This window comes from Podarcis bocagei, assembly GCF_964188305.1.
Source record: "Podarcis bocagei genome assembly, chromosome: 10".
In the NCBI taxonomy this organism is placed as follows: domain Eukaryota; kingdom Metazoa; phylum Chordata; class Lepidosauria; order Squamata; family Lacertidae; genus Podarcis; species Podarcis bocagei.
Genome location: NC_138135.1, coordinates 61,147,038 through 61,170,399, shown reverse-complemented (window position 1 = coordinate 61,170,399; position 23,362 = coordinate 61,147,038). Strand labels below are relative to the sequence as shown.

At 47.7% G+C, this 23,362-nt stretch overlaps 1 protein-coding gene across 1 annotated transcript; it reads right to left on the bottom strand.

The window, feature by feature from the left end:
* Window positions 1-788: 788 nt before the first annotated feature.
* On the bottom strand, window positions 789-22,192 carry LMOD2 (leiomodin 2). Its single transcript, XM_081211664.1, has 3 exons — window positions 21,694-22,192; window positions 4,504-5,952; window positions 789-1,219 (listed from the first exon to the last, which is right to left on the bottom strand). Exons 1-3 carry the CDS (start codon window positions 21,964-21,966, stop codon window positions 1,193-1,195), a joined length of 1,749 nt encoding a protein of 582 aa, XP_081067790.1. The 5' UTR covers window positions 21,967-22,192; the 3' UTR covers window positions 789-1,192.
* Between the last annotated feature and the right edge of the window lie 1,170 nt (window positions 22,193-23,362).

Below are 23,362 nucleotides of genomic sequence, written 5' to 3'. Positions count from 1 at the left end.
GTACAACATAGTTTCCTATGTTTCTCCTGTTTACATAGCACTGTTGGGGGGACAAGTCTGAAGTACTGTTTTGGGGGGACAGGGGGTGGGTGATGTGGGGTACTCCCTGGTCCTGAATGGGGTAACAGTGCCCCTGAAGGACCAAGTGTGCAGCCTGGAAGTCATTTTGGACTCACAGCTGTCCATGAAGGCGCAGGTCAATTCTGTGTCCAGGGCAGCTGTCTACCAGCTCCATCTGGTATGCAGGCTGAGACCCTACCTGCCCGTGGATTGTCTTGCCAGAGTGGTGCATGCTCTAGTTATCTCTTGCTTGGACTACTGCAATGCGGTCTACGTGGGGCTACCTTTGAAGGTGACTTGGAAACTACAACTAATCCAGAATAAGGCACCTAGACTGGTGACTAGGAGCGGCCACTGGGTCTATATAACACCGGTCCTAAGGATCTTCACTGGCTCCCAGTACGTTTCCAAGCACAATTCAAAGTGTCGGTGCTGACCTTTAAAGCCCTAAATGGCCTCAGCCCAGTATACCTGAAGGAACGTCTCCACCCCCATCATTCAGCCCAGACATCTAGCTCCATGGGGTAGGCAGCTCTCTTCAGTTGTATACCTTCTGCATATATCTGCCACCACAAGAAGAGAATTTCTAGCTTTTTTCACAGGGTGATCATGTCAAATGAGTCCATCCAAAATCTCAGGTATATCAAGAACCATCTCCTGCTATTCCCAGATGCTCCATATCCCAACTTAACTTAGGTGACAAACTCATGGCACTCTGGGACAAAGACTGTTTTGTCACTTGAAAACCCAAACCGCCTTTATTGTAAATTCACGAGGCAGACATCAAAAATAAAATGCACAGGTCACTGAACAATTCCTTCTCTGTATAAAGAACATGTTCTGTGAGGTGGTACTTGGTATCAACAAGAACATCTAAAGAAACTATTTCTTCTTAGAAATCTCATCAGATAAAAAAAAATGTATGTTCCAATATTTACAAATGTAAATGCTGGTGCATCCTTCGAAGCGTTGCTTGATGGTTTATCGGTCTCTGTTCATATTCAAATATAAGAGTGCACTCTTGAAGCCATTTAGATTAGTCTATAGAACAGCTGCAGAACAACTTGGTATCTTTCTCTTAACCATCATTAAACTCTCATCTCGGTCATTTGCATTCCTGTTTCTTTGTTTTTCATCGCAGTGCTTCTGGGATTTCCACCTAAAAAAAAGAGAGGGTGGGGAGTTTTGTTTTTCTGATTTAGAAATTTTAAATGGAAGGAAAAGAATCAGGTGGTCTAACTAGGAAAAAGAGTCAATATCTAATATATTGAATGGTTATGAGGTAGTAAAAATATTATCCATGATACTGGAGCACTGTTATTGTTTTTAATGTTTAATATTATTAATGATACTGGATCACTGGTTATTGTTTTTAATGTTTGACATTTTATTATGTTTTTATATGTGTTGAAAGCCACTCAGAGTGCCTGGGGCAATCCAGCCAGATGGGTGGGTTATAAATAAAAATTATTATTATTATTATTGGAACACATAAGGAGAAAATGGCTAACAGGTGGCGTACAAAGCTACGTTATCTGGTACCTACTAGACCTACCAGATATTAACCAGGATTTGGTTTTGAAAAATCATTCCAGAAAGATTTGTAAGGAATTCTCAAAATATTTTGTAAATTTAATATGCATGTTGGATTTCTTTGCCACATGCATTCTTATGAGACAAAAGCCTGCCGCACATCTTTCTACTGAGGGCAACTTTCCAGAAGCACATTCATTATTTCAGCCAGGCTGTCAATGGCCTGAGTGCATGTACACTATGCTCTGAAGCTTAGGGCATGGGTGGGGAGCCTGTGGCCTTCCAGATGTTCTTGGATTCCAACCCCCATCATCCTAGACCAGCGTTTCCTAAACTTGGGTCTCCAGGTGTTTTTGGCCTACAACTCCCATAATCCCTAGCTAGAAAGAGCAGTGGCCAGGGATGATGGGAAGTGTAGTCCAAAAATACCTGGAGATCGAAGTCTGGGAAACCTTGTCCTAGGTCATTTGCTGGGTGGATCTGATGGGAGTTGGATTCTGACATCTGGAGGACAATAGTTTCCCCATCCTTGTCCTACCAATAAGTGATGACCAACTTTATGGAACCTGAGCATCTATGGGAAGGGTTTGCTCTTGCTCTCAGGCCAGTGCATGGAGCCTCTGGGTGCCACTTATACAGCAGGTGGCCACTGATGACATAATGGGCATACTCCCATGTCCACTTACAGGATTCTCCTACTTGCTCATTAGTCTAAAAGCCTATTGTGGAAACAAAGCACAAGAGAGGCATGAGTTGAGTAAACTCTTCCTACCATACAGCTTGAGATGTTATGTAGACCTCTGGGACTGAGGGCCACTACCATTTTTGAAACTGTAACAGCAGCTCACGCTACCAATGCACAGTTCTCAAGCTCTGAGTTGGGTGGCCTTGTTTCCTACTTTACGAGATGCGGTTCTCTATTTAAAGGAGACTTCTATTTGAAGGGCTGCCCAGTTCAAAGGTTTAAAAAATCCTAAGAAAGGAGAAGAGGGGCATTGAAATTGCCCACAAACAGCTCATGGAAAGCAGATTGAGTGGACCCGCAGATCAACTGGTCACAATCTTACAGAAATTATTTCTAATTATACCTCTCAGTGTTGAATGGAATGTCAACTGAGTCACCGTTGGCTCATAATTCCCCTATTGGGGATTACGCATAATGACTGGAGAATGTACAAAATTCAGCAGAGATATGCAGACTCCCCAAAGCATGTTAGGGATTATGTCTGTTGACCAGGAAATGTGCACAATTCCCTCTTCGTGGAAAGATTATGAACACATTCTGCACAATGGCCGGCTGTTATGCACATTAGCTGCTCAGCTTACATTCCTCTTAATATATACAAATAGTGTGTGTGTGTGTGTGTGTGTGTGTGTGTGTGTCAGTACATGTATTTTCACACAAAGCCCTATCCTCCTTCATTCCCCTTTTGTGATGCATAAGTGGCCATCTTGTCAAGAAAGGAGACCCCCCACCCAAAACCCAACTGTAGGATTTCATCTTCTCTCTACTGGTCAGAAAACAGCCTGCTTTCTTTCCTTCATGGCTGAGCCTAGACACCTGATTCACTTCCACTCTGTTTTGTATTTTGAAGGTTCAATCCCTGGCATCTCCAGATAGTAGGTAAGTAGAGAACTTTGTCTGAAATGCTAGAGTAACCACTGTCGGTCAGAGTCAATAATACAGATTTAGATGGCCTGACTTGCAACTTCCTGTGTTGTTCTTATGAGAAGACTAGTCTTCGCACGATTGTTTCCTGTGTCTGCTTTTCAGGGGTCTGCTTATACCGCTACCACTATACTACACTACACTACACGTTTTCAACCAGATTAACTGTCACGAAGTTCCTTCTACCCCTCAGACTCACTCAGGAATTGAAATTGGTTAAAACAATGAAGCAGGGCATATATATTTTTTTCAGCCAGAGCTCAGTTCTGGCACTTCTCAGCTGGGTGTCATTACCATTGTAAGAGAACAAGGGAGGTGTTCATGGTGAGTTCCAGCACCTCTTTTTCTAGAAAAAAGAGCACTGCAAAGAAGCAAACTTTAAAAAGTGCTGAAGAAAATGTTATTTATTTGCAGCAGCACTCCAGTTACGTGATGTCCAACAGGGCCAGTTCCAAGTTTCTGGGGACCCTCAGGCCAAAAGGATATTCCTGAAAGGAATGGGTTTTTTTTCAAAGCTTGGTCAGGCATTACTTCAATAAAAATATCCATGCCTCACATCTTAATTCTCATGTGCATGTTGTTTGAATAGATAACTGGGAATTGGTTTTAACAGACACTAAGTACAGTCATACCTCATGTTGCGTTTGCTTCAGGTTGCGTCCCGCGGCGACCCGGAAGCACCAGAAAGGGTTACTTCTGGGTTTCGCCGTTTGCGCAGAGACGCAAAATGATGTCACGCACATGGGCAGAAACAGCGAATCGCAACCTGCGTACGCACAGATTGCGTTCTTTTCAGGTTGCGAATGGGCCTCCAGAATGGATCCCGTTCTCAACCAGAGGTACCACTGTGTGTGTATGATACAAATTGAGACAAATTAATGTGTTGTATTTCTTTTAATGCAGCTAGAAATTTTTCTTGAATATTATGCAATGAGACTTTACTTGATAGTTTAACTATAAAGGTGGGGGGGGGGGTAAAGAAAACCTCAGGCTACTTTCTAAACAAAATCTATGGCTGGATCTACACTAATCTGAAAAACACTATTAAAAACGCTATAAAAATATAGCTCTTGATGCAATTTCTCATTGGTGAAGATCGTTGCCCTACACTACAGCTCCCTCTGGGGTTAAATTTTTATAATGCATTTTTAACGCTATAACTCACCAGTGTAGATAAGTCCTACCTTGTACCTGTGAGATGTTTCTAAATCCCTATCAGCTTTTGGAATGAAGACACTTACCCGCCTCAGCTGTTTCATGCTACTTGCACGAATCGCATCCATTAGATCACTATGAATGGATCTCACTGGAGTAGAAGGTCGGGTGGAGGGACGTGAGCCTTCCTCTGCCTTCTTGTCTGGGACTGATTTTAATGAATTTTTGATTTCCTTCAAGATCTCGTTCTCGTATTTTTTGCTCTTCTTGCCTTTCTTCTTTTTCTGCTTATTTTGTGGGGCCTTCTTGGCACTTTCCTGTTGTTTGATAACCTCTGCAATATTCCTGGTTGGTGCCTTCTTTTCGGGAGTTATTTGAGGTGGGGGAGGTGGGGGAGGGGGAGGGGGTGGTGGGGGAGGAGGAGACGGAGGCTGGTTTTTAACAGGAGGAACCTTCTTAGGAACCTTTGGAGAGGAACATGGCGAATTTCTTGGGGAAGAAGGGTGGATTTGGATAGATGAGACTTTCCTAGCAACCTTTGGAGAGGACCAAGGTGAACTTCGGGGAGATGAATAAGGCGAAGAACCAGGAGTTACTTTTTGCAAAGCTTTGGTCTTTGGATTGATGGCTCCATCCCCGCTGGCCTCTAGCTGTCTTTGCTCCTGTATCCGTTTCTGCCTTTGCTTATCCATGTTTCTTGTCAGGATGCTGGTCATGCTTATCCTTGGTCCTGCAAGCTCAAAGTGATACCCCAGTTTCACAATAGTAGTATTGTCCTTCAGGAGTTTGACAATGTCCATTTCAACCTGGCTGCCCATGATATGCCTTTGGTTGTGGAACCGCAATTCCGTCAAAACCTTGTTGTTTTGCAAAGCCCTCATGATAGCAAGGATTCCTTTGCCCGTGATGAAATTGGAATCCAGATTCAGATTCGAGATGTGCTGGTTCACTTTTAACATGCCGGCAATAGCCATTGCCGCATTGTCGTCCGCATGAGTGTTGGCCAAGCTAAAGGTCTTGACCACAGTGTTGTTCTTGAGGGCCTGCGCAAAATGCGTCAGCATCTGTGGTGTGATGTTTTCAATGTTGTTTAAGTTGACTTCCGTGGTGTCGGGATCATTGTTCCTGACTTTTTCCAGGGCATCTTCAATCACCGTCGGATTTCCACATGGGTGCATGGCGCCCGCCCTGCAGCCCAAATCTTCAGTATTCTTTTCACTATGGCCATTGGTAACAATTTCATTTGCATTCTTGCTACTTTTTTTTAGTTTAATGCTGAGAGAACTTCTTCTTTTTTCGGTGTCTGCAGCATTTTTACACGCTTCAGCAGGTTTCTTTTCTTCATCGTCGTCTGCACCACTTTCTCCTCCAGCGTCATCTTCTTCCTCCTCCTCCTCCTCCTCCTCTTCTTCCTTGTCCTCCTCTTCTTCATCTTCTTCAGTGAATGCCTCTTCGGAAACTTCGCTGTTACTTTCCGTGAAATATTCTTCATTAATTTCTTCCGATCCGTCTTCATCATCTTCTTGTTTAGATTCCTAAAAAAGAACGTAGGTTCAATGACTGTCAAAATAAAAACATACCTTATCATAAGGGTTCTCAGAGTTTTCTAGGGAGACAACCCTGGGGCTTTCCCAGATGCTCAGTTTGTCAAGTAAACATAATGCACCATTATTTTTCATTCATTTCATGAGACCCAGGCATCATTCCTCAAAAAAGCAGATTTTTCATCAAAAAACATCTCATGTAATATCTCAGTACATGGTGGACTGTCTCGATTTGGAATGTTATGGCTATGGACACCCATTTGAGAATGTCCACAGCATCACAATGGGCAAGAAATGCATGATCTGATATTACTGTTCCCCTGTGTTCAAGTAGGGCAGGCATGGCCAAACATGGCCCTCCAGCTGTTTTGGGACTGCAATTCCCATCACCCCTGACCACTGGTCCTCTTAGCTAGGGATGATGGGAGTTGTAGTCCCAAAACAGCTGGAGGGCCAAGTTTGGCCATGCCTGAAGTAGGGGAACAGTAATGTTGGGGGAAATGGGCATACAGGAAAAACTGGCATACACCAAAAAGGCTGAACTGGTTTTGCTGGTCAAAAGAAAACTCAGGGCATTTTCCTGAGTAGAAATAACTGTTGGCGTTTTGCAACTTTGACCTGTTGCAGGACCTTAGCCAGACCTTAGCAGAGCATACGCAGAGTTCTCGAAAGCAATCAGTTGCAGGCAGGATGGATGAAGCAGGAACCAGTAACTTGTTACTTATAGGTGTGTTTATTATTCACAGCAGACTCTACAAGTTACTATGTACAAGAACAGAACAGATACGCGGATCTTAACTAACTCTCTCTCACAAAACCAAACGACTCTTCGACTCCACACTGACCAAACCACAAACACATACCAGTCAGCAGGTCATAAATCATTATGCCTGTGTGAGACCTTGACCAATGGTAGAGCTGTTTCTAGCCTTCTGTATCTCCAGGCAGAAATTACTCCTTTCGGCTCAGTCATCTTTGGCTGTCGGCCAACTCTTAATTGATTCTGTGTGAAGCTGCACAGAATTGCACGTAGTCAAAAACCCAACAATAACATACACATTCCGGTCTTGGGGATGGAGGGACAGATACACGGACAACACTGGCCTAACGTGGGGTGTAGGTAAAGGTAAAGGGACCCCTGACCATTAGGTCCAGTTGTGGCTGACTCTGGGGTTGCGGCGCTCATCTCGCTTTATTAGCCAAGGGAGCCGGCGTACAGCTTCCGGGTCATGTGGCCAGCATGACCAAGCCGCTTCTGGCAAACCAGAGCAGCGCATGGAAATGCTGTTTACCTTCCCGCCAGAGCTATTTATCTACTTGCACTTTGACGTGCTTTCGAACTGCAAGGTTGGCAGGATTAGGGACTGAGCAACGGGAGCTCACCCCGTCACGGGGATTCAAACCGCCAACCTTCTGATCGGCAAGTCCTAGGTGTATCAGCTGGTAAATTGCAGTGCATGCAAGACTCAGGAGAGTATAGAGGACTAACACAAAAATGGGAAAGTAGGAAGGAAGTGAAGAAGGAAAGGGAGCTAGTCCATGAAGGGAGGCATTGATCGTTCCCTTTGCCATGAGTGTGTTCCCATGAGCAGGCATGTGCATCTGTGTATTGTACCCATGCAACATTATGTTTATGTTAGAATTAATATGAGATGAATAAAACCTAAACTTTGGCAAGAAGTGCTCGTGTTAACACAAAGAAATCAAGCCGATTCACCAAAAGACAACTATTGGCTTGCGGGGGTTTGTTTTAAATCCTGGTCACCCTACAGTATGACGGACCACATGCTAAGAACAAATACTTCTTGGCCTGTTAAAAAACCCCTCAAATGTTCACCTCACCCTGGAAAAAACAAAAGGAAAGTATGACCATCTCAGGGTCACACTGGGCTAAGCAAACATTTGTTGAAAGTGTGCTTAAAACTGGGCAGCTGCATGGGTCTGCAATCTTTCTTGAGACCGTAGCATGCAAGTAGGGGTTTTAAACCTCTTCAGCATCACACTATTTTCATGCTATTTGCCCCACAAAGCTGCTATTTGCAGTAAACAGCACCGCTGGGGAAAACACCAGCTCAGGGAGATGATTGTTTGGTTAGGAAACATCACAAGGAGGACAAATTACAAATACGCCCTTTCCCTCCTCCTGTTCTGAACCACCACAAAGAAGTGGCCAGTGCTAAACCACTTAGCCTCATTCCATATTTTCTAAACTTTGTGGCCCATACTACGGTTGCCAGCAATAGATGCATTGCAATCAGTGACTGGGACTGAAATCACAAGTAAAAATCCTAGCAAACGCTAGAAAAAATTGTGGGACCCTTGACCCATTTGGGCTGCACACAGAGGGCTCCATTGCCGCCTCTCCTGGTATGCCCCATGGAGGACCTTAAGGGCCACAAATGACAACACCTTGGAGGTCCCAAGTCGCAAGCTGGTTAGATTGGTCTCAACTAGGGCCAGGGCCTTTTCAGTACTGGCCCCGATTTAGTGGAACGCTCTGTCACAAGAGACTAGGGCCCTGTGGGACTTGACATCTTTCCGCAGGGCCTGCAAGACAGAGCTGTTCCGCCTGGCCTTTGGTTTGGACTCAGTCTGACCCTTATGCTTCCCTCCCATTATGATTTTGATCTATGGGCTACTATTAAAATGAGGCTGCATTTTAAATTATATTTTAACCTGTATTTTAAATTGGTTTATTTTATTTTTTATTGTAATTTTACTGGTGTTAGCCGCCCTGAGCCCAGCTCTGACCAGGGAGGATGGGGTATAAATAAAAATTTGTTATTATTATTATTATTTCTTCTGACTTGTTGGTGGTGCATTTTGGAGGAACAGGAGTCCTAAGTCATCCCTCCCTCTTTGCTTGATGTGGGTTATGCCTGTTGCAAACATGACAACAGGCAGAAATGGAGAGGGGAAGGACTGGATGAGATATGGCAGCTTCATACAGACCCCCTTCATCCCTCCTAGCATCCATTCCACTACAGTGGTACCTCAGGTTAAGTACTTCATTCGTTCTGGAGGTCCATTCTTAACCTGAAACTGTTCTTAACCTGAAGCACCACTTTAGCTAATGGGGCCTCCAGCTGCCGCCGCGCCACTGGAGCACGATTTCTGTTCTCATCCTGAAGCAAAGTTCTTAACCTGAAGCACTCTTTCTGGGTTAGTGGAGTCTTTAACCTGAAGCGTATGTGTCAGAGCTGCTTGAAGATCCTAGCTCACAGAGGATCACGCTAGCCAGCGATCATTGAGTAAAAGTCTTTATTGAATTACAGTTTCCATTCTCACGCTGCTGCGCGCAAACTCTACGTCTAGTAGCTAGATCGGCGAAGCTCCGTCTGAGTCTCCGCCCCGTGTGCACCAACTTAATATCCTAGCCTTGCTCCACCTTTTCCGCCTGACTGTCCTCCTCTGGGTCCCTCTACCCCCCGGGGCTTCTTCCTTCCGGGATTCTTCTGACGCTGACCCGGACCCTCCTGCCTCCTTGCGCCGGGCTTTAGGACCTGGTTCCCTTTCGGGGCTGCTTACTGCGCCGCCTTCCTCTGCATTTGAACTTGGCGCGCGCGCCCAACCTTCCACCTTCCTCTTAACCGTTTCTTCGCTCCCCGATGGAGGTGTGGCCACTCCTGACTCATGCCCTCCCTCCTGTGGTGAGCTGCCAGCGCTTCCCCCCTGGCTCCCTTCCTCTTCCCTGCTTCCTGGCGGTGACGCTGGTCCCGATTTCCAGCTGCTCCCCCCTGAGTCCCTTCTGGCTCTATCTTCCTGGGGTGCCCCCCTTGCCCTGGCCACTGGTGCTCCTTTCTGTGAATCCTCTGATTCACTGGAAAGACTAGGAGATCTCGGGTCGTCGTCATCACTCATCTTTTCTTCTGCCTCCTCCCCTTCGCTCTCTGTTTCCTCCCTTGCCCGTGCCTCTGCTCCTAAACCCCTGACATCCATCCCCCCCTCGAAGCCCCCCATTCCCCCCTCCCCTCCTTCCGGTGCTGGAGCTGGGGGCTGCTGTTGCAAAGGGACGAACGTCGGATATCGGTCGCTTCCCGTGGCGGGCCTCCATCTGAAGTCTTCCGGTTCTTCCTCCCTGCTCTCGTCGACGACGGTCACCTCCGCTTCCATCTCTGTGCCGCCGTGCTCGAAACCAGGGTCGTCCCCGAAAATGTCCATGTCCGTCTCTCCCTCACTTCCTCCTGGCGGCGTTGCTCGTCCTGAGCATTCCAGCCACTTTCTGCGGAACTGCTCCTCTGGCCTATCGTCCCACCAATACGAGGGTTCTGAGGCGGATCCCGAGGGTGACCCCTCCGGGGAACGGACGTCTCGTGTCGGTTCCTCGTCCGAGTCGAACCCCCGGAACGTGCTGGCCGAAAGCGTGGGCGTGAAAAGCCAGTCGTCGAAAAAGTCTGCTGGCATAGGTCTATGTGGGAAGAGGGCATGAAACTCGTCTTTGAGCAGAGGTTCGTCTAAGGCGTAGCCCGGCACCCAGCTGTTCGCACTGGCCGGGGTGCCCTCCTTGGCGAGAAAGTATTCTACCCCCTCTTCCCCCCATCTGGAGTCCAAAATCTCCGTGACTTCGTTGATGCGCTCCTTCTGTGCCACTCCCGCGTGCCCTGTTCTGTCTCTGGCCGGACTCGGCGCCGTTCCGGGTTCCTGGAACCTGTGCGGTGCCTTGTAGGGAGTGAGCACCGATCTGTGGAATACCGGATGCATTCTGGAACCCTCCGGAAGTGCCAGTCTGAAAGCTACCGGGTTGACCTGTTCTTCGACTTGGTAGGGCCCCAGTTGCTTATGCCCTAGTTTCTTCTTGGCCAACGACCTGGCCGGCACTGCGTGGGCTGCTAACCAAACCCAGTCTCCCACGTGGAGCTCTTCTCCAACCCTTCTGTGCTTGTCTGCTTGTACCTTGTATGCGTGCTTGGCCAGCTCCAGGTGGCGCCTCAGCTGATCGTGGACTTCCTGCAGCTCCGACGCGAACGCATCTGCTGTCTGCGGCTCCCCCTCCCCCATTCTTTCCAGTCCCGGGAAGGTTCTGGGGTGCCTCCCGTTGTTGGCGAAGAACGGCGTGACCCCCGTGGACACGTGCTTCGTGTTGTTGTAGGCGAACTCGGCAAGCGGCAGGTAATCCACCCACGTCGCAGGCTGTTGATTTGCATAACATCTCAGGTACTGCTGCATGATGGCATTGACCCGCTCCGCTTGCCCGTTGGTCTGCGGGTGTCTCGCCGACGCCAGGTTGATCTTGACGTTCAGGAAGCCCATCAGCTTCTGCCAGAAATTCGAGATGAACTGCCGCCCCCGGTCGGACAGAATAGACCGTGGCAGACCGTGAACCTTGAACACGTGGTCTATGAACAGTTTGGCGGTTTGCTCCGCCGTGGCCACCTTAGCACACGGAATGAAATGGGCCATCTTGGAAAACAGGTCCACCACCACCAGCACTGCCGTCTTGCCCCTTGAGCTGGGCAGATCCGTGACAAAGTCCAGGGCCACCCTTTCCCAAGGTTCGACCGGAGTTTGCAGCGGTTCCAACAGTCCGGCCGGCGGTCTGTGCACTGGTTTGGCCCTCTGGCAGGTGTCACACCTCGCCACGTAGTCTGCGACCTCCCCTCTCATTCCAGGCCACCAGAAATCCCTGGCTACTAATTCCACCGTCTTCTCCTTGCCAAAGTGCCCGGCCGTGGGCGCGTCGTGCAGCTGCTGCAGCACCTTGGCTCGAAGTTCGTCTCCCGGCACGTAGATGGCCCCTTTACGGATGAGCAATCCATCTCTTAGCTGGAAACCGTCGGCCGCTGCCTTGCCCCTTTGCACCTCTGCCATCTTTGCTTGTGCGAAGGAGTCCCCCTGCAACGCTCGTCGCACCGCCTCTAGGTCCACGGTCGCCGCGGCGCACGCCCACACTGTCGGTGCGAAGATGTGCATGGCGGCCGCTGGTGTTGCGTCCTCCAGATACTGTGGCTTACGGGAGAGAGCGTCTGCCATGATGTTGGTGTCCCCCGGGACATACTCTATTCGGAAGTCGAAGTTCGCAAAGAACTCAGCCCAACGTATCTGCCTTTGGTTCAGGAACTGTGCCGTGCGCCAGTGCTCTAGATTCTTGTGGTCCGTGCAAACCTGCACCGTGTGCTTGGCGCCGATCAGAAAGTGCCTCCACGCCTTGAACGCTGCGTGAATGGCCAGCAACTCCCTGTCCCAGATGGTGTAGTTCTGCTCGGACTTGCTGAGCTTCCTGGAGTAAAACGCTCCCGGTCGCCACACCCCCTGCGGGTCTTTCTGCAGCAGGACCGCCCCCACGGCTCTGTCCGAAGCGTCTGTCTCCACCCTCATCGGCTTGCTGGGGTTGACATGAAGCAGCTGCTCTTCCGACGCGAAGAGACGCTTGAGTGCCTGAAAGGACTGCTCCGCCTGCTCTGTCCAAATGAACTTCTTTTTCTTGGAGCTAAGCGTGTCAGTGATGGCCGCCGTCTGCATCGCGAAGCCCTTGATAAACTTGCGATAGAAGTTCGCAAAGCCGACAAACCGTTGGACCTCCTTCCGGTTGCGCGGGCTCTTCCAATCCAACACCGCTCGAACCTTGGCGCTGTCCATGGCGAGCCCCTTGTCAGACAGCTTGTAGCCCAGAAAATCCACCTCCGGCACGTCAAATTGGCACTTCTCCAGCTTGGCGTAGAGCCTATGTTGCTTTAGCCTGCTCAGCACTTCCTTGACGTGTTTGTCATGCTCCTGCTGCGACTCCGAAAAGATCAGGATGTCATCTAAGAAACAGACGCACGTCTTGTAGAGAAGTCCCGCCAACACGTGATGCATAAATGCTTGAAAAACGTGGGAGCCATTTTGCAATCCAAAAGGCATAACTCTATATTCGTAGGTCCCCAGTGGCGTGAACATGGCTGTCTTCCACTCATCACCCTCCCGCATGCGAATGAGGTTGTACGCCCCCCGCAGGTCCAACTTGGTGAACACTCTGCCCTTCCGTACCTTTGCGAGGAGGTCGTCAATTCGGGGCATGGGGAAGTCCGATGGCCTAGTCACACTGTTCAAAATCCTGTAATCCTCTACGAGTCTCTTTTGGGGCGTGTCCCGCTTCTTAACAAAGAATACGGGACTGCCCCCCACTGCCTTGGACTCCCGGATGAAGCCGCGCTGCAAATTATGATCAATGAACTCCTTGAGTTCTTGCAGTTCGTCCTCTGACATGGAATACAGTCTCCCTTTAGGCAGCGCCGCCCCCGGCAGCAGGTCAATTTTGCAGTCATATGGTCTGTGAGGGGGTAGCCTGTCTGCCTCCTTCTCGCAGAAAACTTCCAAAAATTCAGCGTACTTGTGGGGAATCGCTTGCAGCGTGCCTAGCAGCAGTTGTGACTCCTCTTCCTCTCCTTCCTGCCTGGGCACGATGCAGTGTTCAGCACAAAAGGAAGAGCCGAAGGTCAGCTGCTTCTGGTACCAAGCCATCGTTGGGCTGTGCTTGTCCAGCCAACTCATGCCCAATACAACGGGCGTGTCAGATAGTTGAGTGACGTTGAAGCTGATGATTTCTCTGTGATTCCCAAGTCGCATCACCATTGGTGGCGTCTGCTTCACCACTTGCCCCCCGAGCAGCTCCCTGCCATCCACCGTGACAACCTGCAGGGGCAGTGTGGCCGGCAGCAACTGCACAGCGTGCCTGTCGACAAAGTCCTGCCCTATAAAGTCCGCATTGCTGCCTGAGTCAATGGTGATTGGCACGTCTATGGTGATTCCATTGGGCAGCTGGAGAGATGCTGTGAGCCTCACTACTGGTTTGGGCGGGAGGGGGTTCACGGGCTGTAAAATCTCTGGGGACTGCGTCACTAACACGTCTGGCTGGGCCCCAGTGCCTCTTCCTCCAGCCAGACTGCGTCGTTTCCCTGCTGTGGTCCTCCTTGCTGCGTTGCTGCAGTCACCATTGCTGAGGCTGCAGTGAGCTTGTGGGGCCTCTGGGGACACTCTTTTGCCATATGCCCTGGTTCCTCACAGACGTAACACTTCCTGTTCCCTCTAGGAGGCTTCGCTTTCACTGCTGCCGGTGCTAGGGCTCTGGTTGCTGACTGAGCCCTTGCACCTCCAACCTCCATAGGTTCGGCTCCTCCTCCTGGCGGAGGCGTGGATTGCGCCCGCGCTGCTTCTCTGGGAAGGAAGGAGGGGCCCCCGGCTGGTTCGCGCCCTCCACGCCCTTCGTCCTTGCTCCACGGACGTCCTTCCAGCCTCACCCCCACTGCCAGTGCCCTCTGAACGACCTCCTGGGTGGTTCGGGGTCTCTCCCCCCTCGCGATCTCATCTTTAATCGAGTTGTGCAGCCCTTCCCAAAAGAGGTCTCTTACAGGAGCCGAATCTCTGTCCCATTCCAGGGCACTGACCAAGGCGAAAAAGCGGGCATGATACTGCCTGACGCTGGCCCTCCCTTGTCTCAGCCCATGCACCTCCTTCCGTGCAAGATCCACGTCAATACTTGATAAAAAGCACCCATCCATCGCTTTAATAAAGGCATCCGCATTCTGGAGCGCCGGATCCTTATCTCTCCATAAATTGCGTAGCCATGCTTTCGCATCCCCATGCAGATGGGACATGATGAACCCCACTCTCTCTTGTTCATCTCTAAAGTCTTTATGCAGCAGTTGCAGTGCGCACAGTACGTCGGCTCTAAAGTTGGGATACTGTTGCAGGTTCCCATCGAAGTGAGAGACCAGCCCGCCTGCCCGTCTCGCCAACCCAATTCCCTCCTGCCGGGGTGTCTGCTTTGTCAGCACGTCTAACCTGACCTGGAGATCCCTGCAGGCGGCAGCTGCCTCCTCCTCTCTCTTCCTGGATGCGAGAACCTCGGCGTTCAGTTGTGCCACTGCTTTTCTGAGGTCCTCTATCTGCTGCTCAGCCGTCATGTCGTCTGCCGTTCGTGAGCTCGCTAGTAGGCACCTGTTTCTCTCCCCTCCTCGAGGCTGCAGATGCCCACAATGGAGAGACGGAGCTTACTGTCAGAGCTGCTTGAAGATCCTAGCTCACAGAGGATCACGCTAGCCAGCGATCATTGAGTAAAAGTCTTTATTGAATTACAGTTTCCATTCTCACGCTGCTGCGCGCAAACTCTACGTCTAGTAGCTAGATCGGCGAAGCTCCGTCTGAGTCTCCGCCCCGTGTGCACCAACTTAATATCCTAGCCTTGCTCCACCTTTTCCGCCTGACTGTCCTCCTCTGGGTCCCTCTACCCCCCGGGGCTTCTTCCTTCCGGGATTCTTCTGACGCTGACCCGGACCCTCCTGCCTCCTTGCGCCGGGCTTTAGGACCTGGTTCCCTTTCGGGGCTGCTTACTGCGCCGCCTTCCTCTGCATTTGAACTTGGCGCGCGCGCCCAACCTTCCACCTTCCTCTTAACCGTTTCTTCGCTCCCCGATGGAGGTGTGGCCACTCCTGACTCATGCCCTCCCTCCTGTGGTGAGCTGGCAGCGCTTCCCCCCTGGCTCCCTTCCTCTTCCCTGCTTCCTGGCGGTGACGCTGGTCCCGATTTCCAGCTGCTCCCCCCTGAGTCCCTTCTGGCTCTATCTTCCTGGGGTGCCCCCCTTGCCCTGGCCACTGGTGCTCCTTTCTGTGAATCCTCTGATTCACTGGAAAGACTAGGAGATCTCGGGTCGTCGTCATCACTCATCTTTTCTTCTGCCTCCTCCCCTTCGCTCTCTGTTTCCTCCCTTGCCCGTGCCTCTGCTCCTAAACCCCTGACAGTATGTAACCCGAGGTACCACTGTACTTCTTTTGGTGCTTGGCTGAGTTGGGGAGAAACCAGAGCTCTCCTCAGCCCTTCTGGAATCTTCTGCATGTGGGGCCATTGCCTACTGTGCGAGTGGATTGTGCCGTAAACGTTTGCAGCTAAAATTACAATAATATAATTGTGCTTGAAACAGAGAGCAGTTTCAGAGAGAAGTGCCAATCAGCCTCAAGTGTAGGCTGAAATTAAGTATAGCATTAACTGTGTTTGTACCTTCCCAGATCTAAACAGAATGATCGTTGCTATTTGGGTATAATATATTGCGCTACAGAGCTCTGAATCCTTGTTGCATCCCCAACTATACTTTAGGTTGCATTATTATTCATTCGCTATTTGTTACCTTTGGAGAAGCTGTATAGCAAAACTATAGTAATCCCTTGACTGCATACCAGCACCCTGGGCTGCAGAGTTTGGATACATTCCTCTAGCTGGGTTCTGATAAGCGCCAATCAAGGAGTGAGATAATTCCATGGCAGCCAACCGAATGATGCTGCTTTGCACTGGTGGAGAATGTGGCTGTATCAGTTCAGGGGTAAATATAGCCCTATAATCTGTATACTGCTAGGAATTTTATTCCCCTCCTTGGTTTGTTTTTCACCACGCTGCTCTACAAAAACAAGTGATTATGTTTCAAAAGAAGCAGAGGCACGTATGAGAAAAATGACTACCTCAAAGGAACTGTGTAGCTCGGCAGTTGCCGAAACACTCTCATATATAATTTTGTGGAATACCTTTCATTTAGTCTGGTCTTCACTTCTTTGTAAGTTACTTTGCCTGCCAGGAAGGAAGGAACTCTCAGGTGGGTTGCTGGGAGAAGAAATGGAAGTTCCCAGCTGAGAGATGGGAAGGTCCACTCTTTTTTTGTGTGAAATAAGGGTTAAGATATATCCTTCATAAAAGGCTCTGTATTTTATTTCTCTCCCTCCCTCCCTCCCTCCTATTTTCCTTCCTTCCTTCCTTCCTTCCTTCCTTCCTTCCTTCCTTCCTTCCTTCCTTCCTTCCTTGGTTTTCTTTTCTTCTCTATTTTTATTTAGATCAGTTTGGTTTTTATTGTATTCTACGTTGAAAACTTTCAACAAAAACTCAGATAAAGAAATAATAAGTTACTTTGACTACCCAAGAAGGACTTTCCCCAACGTGACTATTCATAACAGCCAGAATGATTTGGTAGATGGAATATGGGCCCAATACACATCCTCTTCAATAAATTAAAAGCAAATATAGATCAAGCAGTTACTTGTTGTTTGCTCTGTGGTGTTTTGTGATACATTTATGTGTGTTTCACAAATTCTTTGTAAATGTTGTGACAATGATTTATTCTTTTATAAATAAGCCTTCACTATATGAGGAGGGTAGATTTGAAACTCTCCGCAGCCCTGAACAGACTGGCAATTAAACGAATTCTTAGCTTTAATTGTGTAAAATGAGACTGATAGCCCAAACTTGAATGTGTTTTTCAAGCAATGCGGGATATTTTTAATTTGGAAAATATATTTTCATTTTGTGACTAGGATAATCCTTTAAAGACCATTATTGCCTGCTAATGTATGGGGACTGGGATCCAGCAAATACATAATGCTTTAAATCATAAACTACAGTTAAGGGATTAAGGCTGTGATTCTACATTTATTTCCTGGGAGCAAGCCCCACTGAACTCAGTAGGACTTAGATTTTTGTATACATGTATAGGATTGCCCTGCAAAAATGAACCATTGGATTATGTAGTCCTTTTCCCAATGCTTCATGCACAAATTACACTCTTATCCTGAACAGTTTTGGTTCTTTCTGCTTCTCAGTTTTCCAATCTTAAATTCAGTCCTTCACCTGTTTGCAGAAGTTAACAAATTTTATATTAAAAATATTCTCATGAAAATTATTCAGCATTTATTACTTCTCCTAATAAACACATTTTTGAATGCAGTTTTGATAAACGCACACGTTCTCACAAGTGATTTCTCCTGATATAATGATTGTCATTTTCACAAATATATTAACCCTTATGCACATTTTTTTACCTATTATATGCATTTTTTGTAAACCATGGTTGATTGGAGAACTACATTGCATAGTTTGAAGAACCAATTTGGAAGGGTGGCTGTTTCAGTTCTCATGGTGTTTTAGAAAGGGCAGATTTGAAAAAAGACAGCTTGAAATGGGAACTGAATCGAATTCACCACCATACCTCATCCTGAATAACCTTAACCATTATGTAACATGAGTCAGGTTAAGAGAACTAGCCTGGATAAGACAGAAACTGGTTGGTGTTAACCATGGTGAAGATGACCATGGAGAGATGGACAGGACAACTTCACATGGGGGATGGGGCGTCTACACCCTTCAATAATGACTGATTGCTGTAAAGACCAACATGATAAAGGCCAAAGAGATCTGAGTGTGCATAGGCCAGTCCTGAAATTCTCTGGAGATTGGGAAGCACATTAGTGTTGTGGCTGCTTTCAGAGGGGAGCCCCAGAAATCTCACTATACCTGAAGGAGCGTCTCCACCCCCATCGTTCAGCCCGGACACTGAGGTCCAGCGCCAAGGGCCTTCTGGCAGTTCCCTCATTGTGAGGTTACAGGGAACCAGGCAGACGGCCTTCTCAATAGTGGCGCCCACCCTGTGGAATGCCCTCCCACCAGATGTCAAGGCAATAAACAACTATTTTACTTTTAAAAGACAACTGAAGGCGGCCCTGTTTAGGGAAGTTTTTAATGTCTGATGCTGTATTGTTTTTAATGTTCGGTTGGAAGCCACCCAGAGTGGCTGGGGAAACCCAGCCAGATGGGCAGGGAATAAATAGTAAATTATTGTTATTGTTATTTTTACTATGCGCACTGATCTTGGGATCCTGTTTATTGATAGCAATGCAAATTATCCGCTCTGGGGTTATGTACACATTAGCATCTTAAAATACGGCAAGGGTACCTCCCCCTTTGCATTTCAAGTTACACCAGCAACTCCTATTCCTGAAGCTGTAATTTGCACGTGCGCAATGGCTGCCACAAATGAGCTAGGCTAGGTTGAGAGCTGGGGCTCAAGGTCACCTAGCGAGTTTCATGGTTGAAGAGGGATTTGAAGCCTGGTTTCCCAGGTCCTAGCCCAACACTCTACATGACACTCTGTCATGCCCATCTCAGATATACATGACTCAGTTTAACTGTGAAGTCAACGTGGCTTGCGTTTTCAAATCGGATGGAAGAGGGTTTGCAGGAAAACGCATCAAACCACAGCATTTCTCAAGAAATTGAAAGACATGTTAGGATCGTGGCTAATGTCATGTATATACGGCTTCAAATGCCAGGAGTGGGAGTGCACTGGAGCCAGAGCAAATGGTAATGCGTATATAACAAAGGCTGCTGCGCATCCTTCAGAAATCTGGATGGGTACAATCCTGTCAATGTTAGGCACTTTCAAGTTTTATTATGTGTCAGTGGAAGTGTTTTGCATTTGCTTATTCCCCTCCCCTACTGCAATCAATGGAACATAAACGTATTCAAGTCTGTCTCAATCATTCCCATTAGTTTCCGCCCAACCACAGGCTCCACCCTTCGCTCTCTACAGCAAAATGTCCTTGAAAGTCCCTTGAGATTTTAAATCTGTTTGTGATGGACTTTCTGTTGAATAGAACGAAGGGAAGGGGCCCACTGTAGGAATGGAACTACAGTGGTACCTTGGGTTACATACGCTTCAGGTTACATACGCTTCAGGTTACAGACTCTGCTAACCCAGAAATAGTGCTTCAGGTTAAGAACTTTGCTTCAGGATAAGAACAGAAATCATGCTCTGGCGGCGCGGCGGCAGCAGGAGGCCCCATTAGCTAAAGTGGTACTTCAGGTTAAGAACAGTTTCAGGTTAAGAACAGACCTCCGGAACGAATTAAGTACTTAACCCGAGGTACCACTGTAGTTGGGGAGTTCAAGACCATGGCCACTGACTATAAAGAATTTTGTACATGAAATGTGCTATTGAAACCTGCAGTTTGAGCTATACATTTAAGCCCAATCAAAGAGTCAATTCCTCCTGGGATTCTGCCATCCCTTCCTCATATATAGACTGGTCACATTTTAAAATGATCGCTCACTGTAAGTTAGGTCCTGTTGAATGCAAATACTTAAAAAAAAATGTTACTGGTTTTAACAGGCTTCCTCAGTCTCGGCCCTCCAGATGTTTTGAGACTACAATTCCCATCATCTCTGACCATTGGTCTGGCTAGCTAGGGATCATGGGAGTTGTAGGCCAAAAACATCTGGAGGGCAGAGCTTGAGGAAGCCTAGGTTTTAACATAATGTTTTTGAATTGACTGAATTATTTTTTTAAAGTTATCTTTCCTCCAACTGAAGGAAATGCAGCTGAGAACAATGATGTACAAAAAACACACACTTTGCAAACAACAAAGTAGCATATCAGGGAGGTGTTTTTTTTTTTTTTAGTTTAGCCCTCACTTTGTTCTGCTCTTTTTCTACAAGTCTGTATTTTGAAAAGCTGGAAAACATTTTAAAAACGTGTTCCTGTTTATGGTATTAAGATATAGCATCTCAGAAGCCCTCAACCATTGTTAATATGTACATCAATCGACTCTCCTTCAACAAAAGTGAATTTTCACTGACACACAGGGATGAGGAACTGCTGACCTTCCAAGTATTGTTGGAACACAACTCCCATCATCCTTGACTATGCTGGCCAGACTTCAGGAGGTCCTCAGCACAGTTTGGCCACTATCAATGCCTCCACCACCACCACCCCTCATGTTGCCACTGGACCTCCCAATTCCTTTTGCGGTGGTGGCTTCACCCTCCACCTCTGCTCTATCCTGTCATCTCCCCTTCCTCTTGTTCACCTGTGACAGTGGTGGTGACACCGGCAGATTTTCTGCCACCTCCTCAGCACCTGGGTTATTATTATATTTATTTAATACACTTGTATACTGCCCTATACCACCCCAAAGGTCCTTCTCTGAGCCTGCAATTCAGGCTAGAAGAATGCCTACCACTATTGCTTTTAAAAATAGATAAAATGCTAAGTCCAGAATGCGGCAGCTAGACTGGTGACTGGGAGGGGCCACCGGGACCACATAACACCGGTCTTGAAAGACTTACACTGGCTCCCAGTACGTTTCCGAGCACAATTCAAAGTGTTGGTGCTGACCTTTAAAGCCCTAAATGGCCTTGGTCCTGTATACCTGAAGGAGCGGCTCCACCCCCATCGTTCTGCCCGGACCCTGAGGTCCAGCACCGAGGGCCTTCTGGTGGTTCCCTCATTGCGAGAAGTGAGGTTACAGGGAACCAGACAGAGGGCCTTCTTGGTAGTAGCACCTGCCCTGTGGAACTCCCTCTCTTCAGATGTGAAAAAATAAGCAGCTATCTTCTCTTTAAAAGACATCTGAAGGCTGTTTAGGGAAGTTTTTAATATTTGATGCTGTATTGTTTTTAACACTCGATTGGAAGCCGCCCAGAGTGGCTGGGGAAACTTAGCCAGATGGGCGGGGTATAAATAATAGATTAATAGATTAATAAATATTATTATTATTATTATTTATAAAGTTCTTCTAACCACTGCAGCAAACTGGTGGTGGTGCATTCACACCCAGAATGTCTGGTTCTGAGAAGAAGGGCACTCTTAGCCCTTGCTCAGGCACAACGTGGAGGTGGAGAGTGATGGTAGATGACTTTCCAGCCACTGTGGATGGGCGCTCATCTTGGTTCCCAAGCGTTGCCCGCAGCACCACTACCTGGGCCTAGCAGTGAGGCAGGTTGGATCAATGAGGGGCCCCTGGCAGGTGCCCAACCTTGCTGTCTCTTGCTACCTGCCCTGATGCTGGCTGGGGAAGATAGGAGTTCTACATTTCTCCAATAAATACTGCCCCCATTCATCAATGAGTTAAGCAAGCATTGTGGGAGAAATACAGTTTGAACAAGAATAGAAAATGAGAAGAAGTATTTCTGGGACACAGTTCAAAGCATTTTTGAGCCTACCTTTTCACACGCCCCCATTCTCTCTTTTTCCAGTAGTTTCCTGGTCTCCCTTTCCCAATAGGCCATTAGTGCCTCCCGGCTGAAAGTTCCCGTTGGCGTTTTCTCCGTGAGACTTTTTTGCCTGTGTCCCACCGGAAGGTTTCGGTCAGGCTCAATGTCCTCCAGCTCTCTCTCCAACTCCTTCAGCTCCTCATCAGTCAGAGAAGCCAGGAGCTCATCTTCATCTAGCTCCTCGTATTTACTAAGCTCTCGCCTGTAGCCAAAGGTAGACATGGTCCCTTCTGTCGTTAGGCTGGTGCAAATCTGAAACCGCAATGCAGCATTAATGAAAAGCTTGATCGAGGTGTCTGTATCTGATTTGGCCAGCAACTGTTTCCCCTGAGTGGCTGCGGCACCCTTTAAAAAGTGTTCCTAGGGGATTGCGACAATGTGCGGAAGGATGAAAGCATGCTCTGTTTTAAGCATCAGACGTCAGACAGCAAGAGAGTCGAACAGAAGGAATGTCCCAACACCAGTGTCTGGTCGTCTCTTAAACACAGGGATTATTGACATACTGACTCTGACCGTATTTAGCGTAGCATGATACAAGGAAAATGTATATTCATCGACATACTTTGTGGCCAGGAGGATGGTAGGGGGAAAAACGGGGGCGCTTGCATAGACCTTGTGTGGACTCCACAACAGAGAGTGGATGAATAAAGAACATTTGACTTCTGTAGGATTAGTGTCCTTCCAAAGGGGCACAAAATATTTTCACAGCTGTTCAGAAAAGCACCCCTTATTTTCATGGTTTTTAGGAGGGAGGTTGGCAGGAGAAGGAGCTGTAACTTTGTCAGGCTGGAGATTTGTTATCTCCAGGAATGTAACAAAGCCAGGATACACATTCCCAAGATTGTGGACTGTGCCGCTCAGCTTATGTTCTTCATGTTTTAAATAATTAGATAAGGAGGACCAAAATGAAACCCTTTCAATTAAAAACAAAACAAAACCTTGAGCCTAGCTATAATATTAGCTTTATTATCCCAAGGATTTCTCAAGGGTTGAGGGCAAAACAAAAAACCTATTAGTCTCAGATTTTGATATTGCCCCCCAATATCCCAGAGAGCAAAAAGTGTCATAATTACATAGGCCATTTTGTGGGGATGTTTGAGGAACTTGGTCTTTGCGAATTCCTATTCAAAATAATCAGATCTGTTCCTCTTGAACTAATATCTACCTGTCCACATTGTCTTGATGTTCTGAGGTGATTTTCGGCCATTTACGCATGCCAAAGCATCATTAAATACATATTTTGAGAGGAAGCACACATTTAAATGAGTATTTAAATATGTATTTTGAGAGGACCAACAAATAAATAAATCACGGATTGGCAGAGATAGGTGTCTGTGTGTTGGGTGAATGTGTCTCCACCAGCTAAGCCATTCTCCTGCAGACCCCCATTAATGAATTGGGGCTTCAATCCGCAGGTGCAGAACTTCCTATTCCACCTATTAAATATGTGGTCAGGTGGAAGTGCTGCCAGAGCAGAAGACCATGTTTCATGGTGGGCATGGGCTGAGTCAACCCGGGATCCATTTAATCCATAACCAGTCCTACCGCAGCATCAAGGCCAATGCAGACCAAATTGCTGTGTCATCTCCATGTATAGCAGGGCAGCAAAAATTGGCAG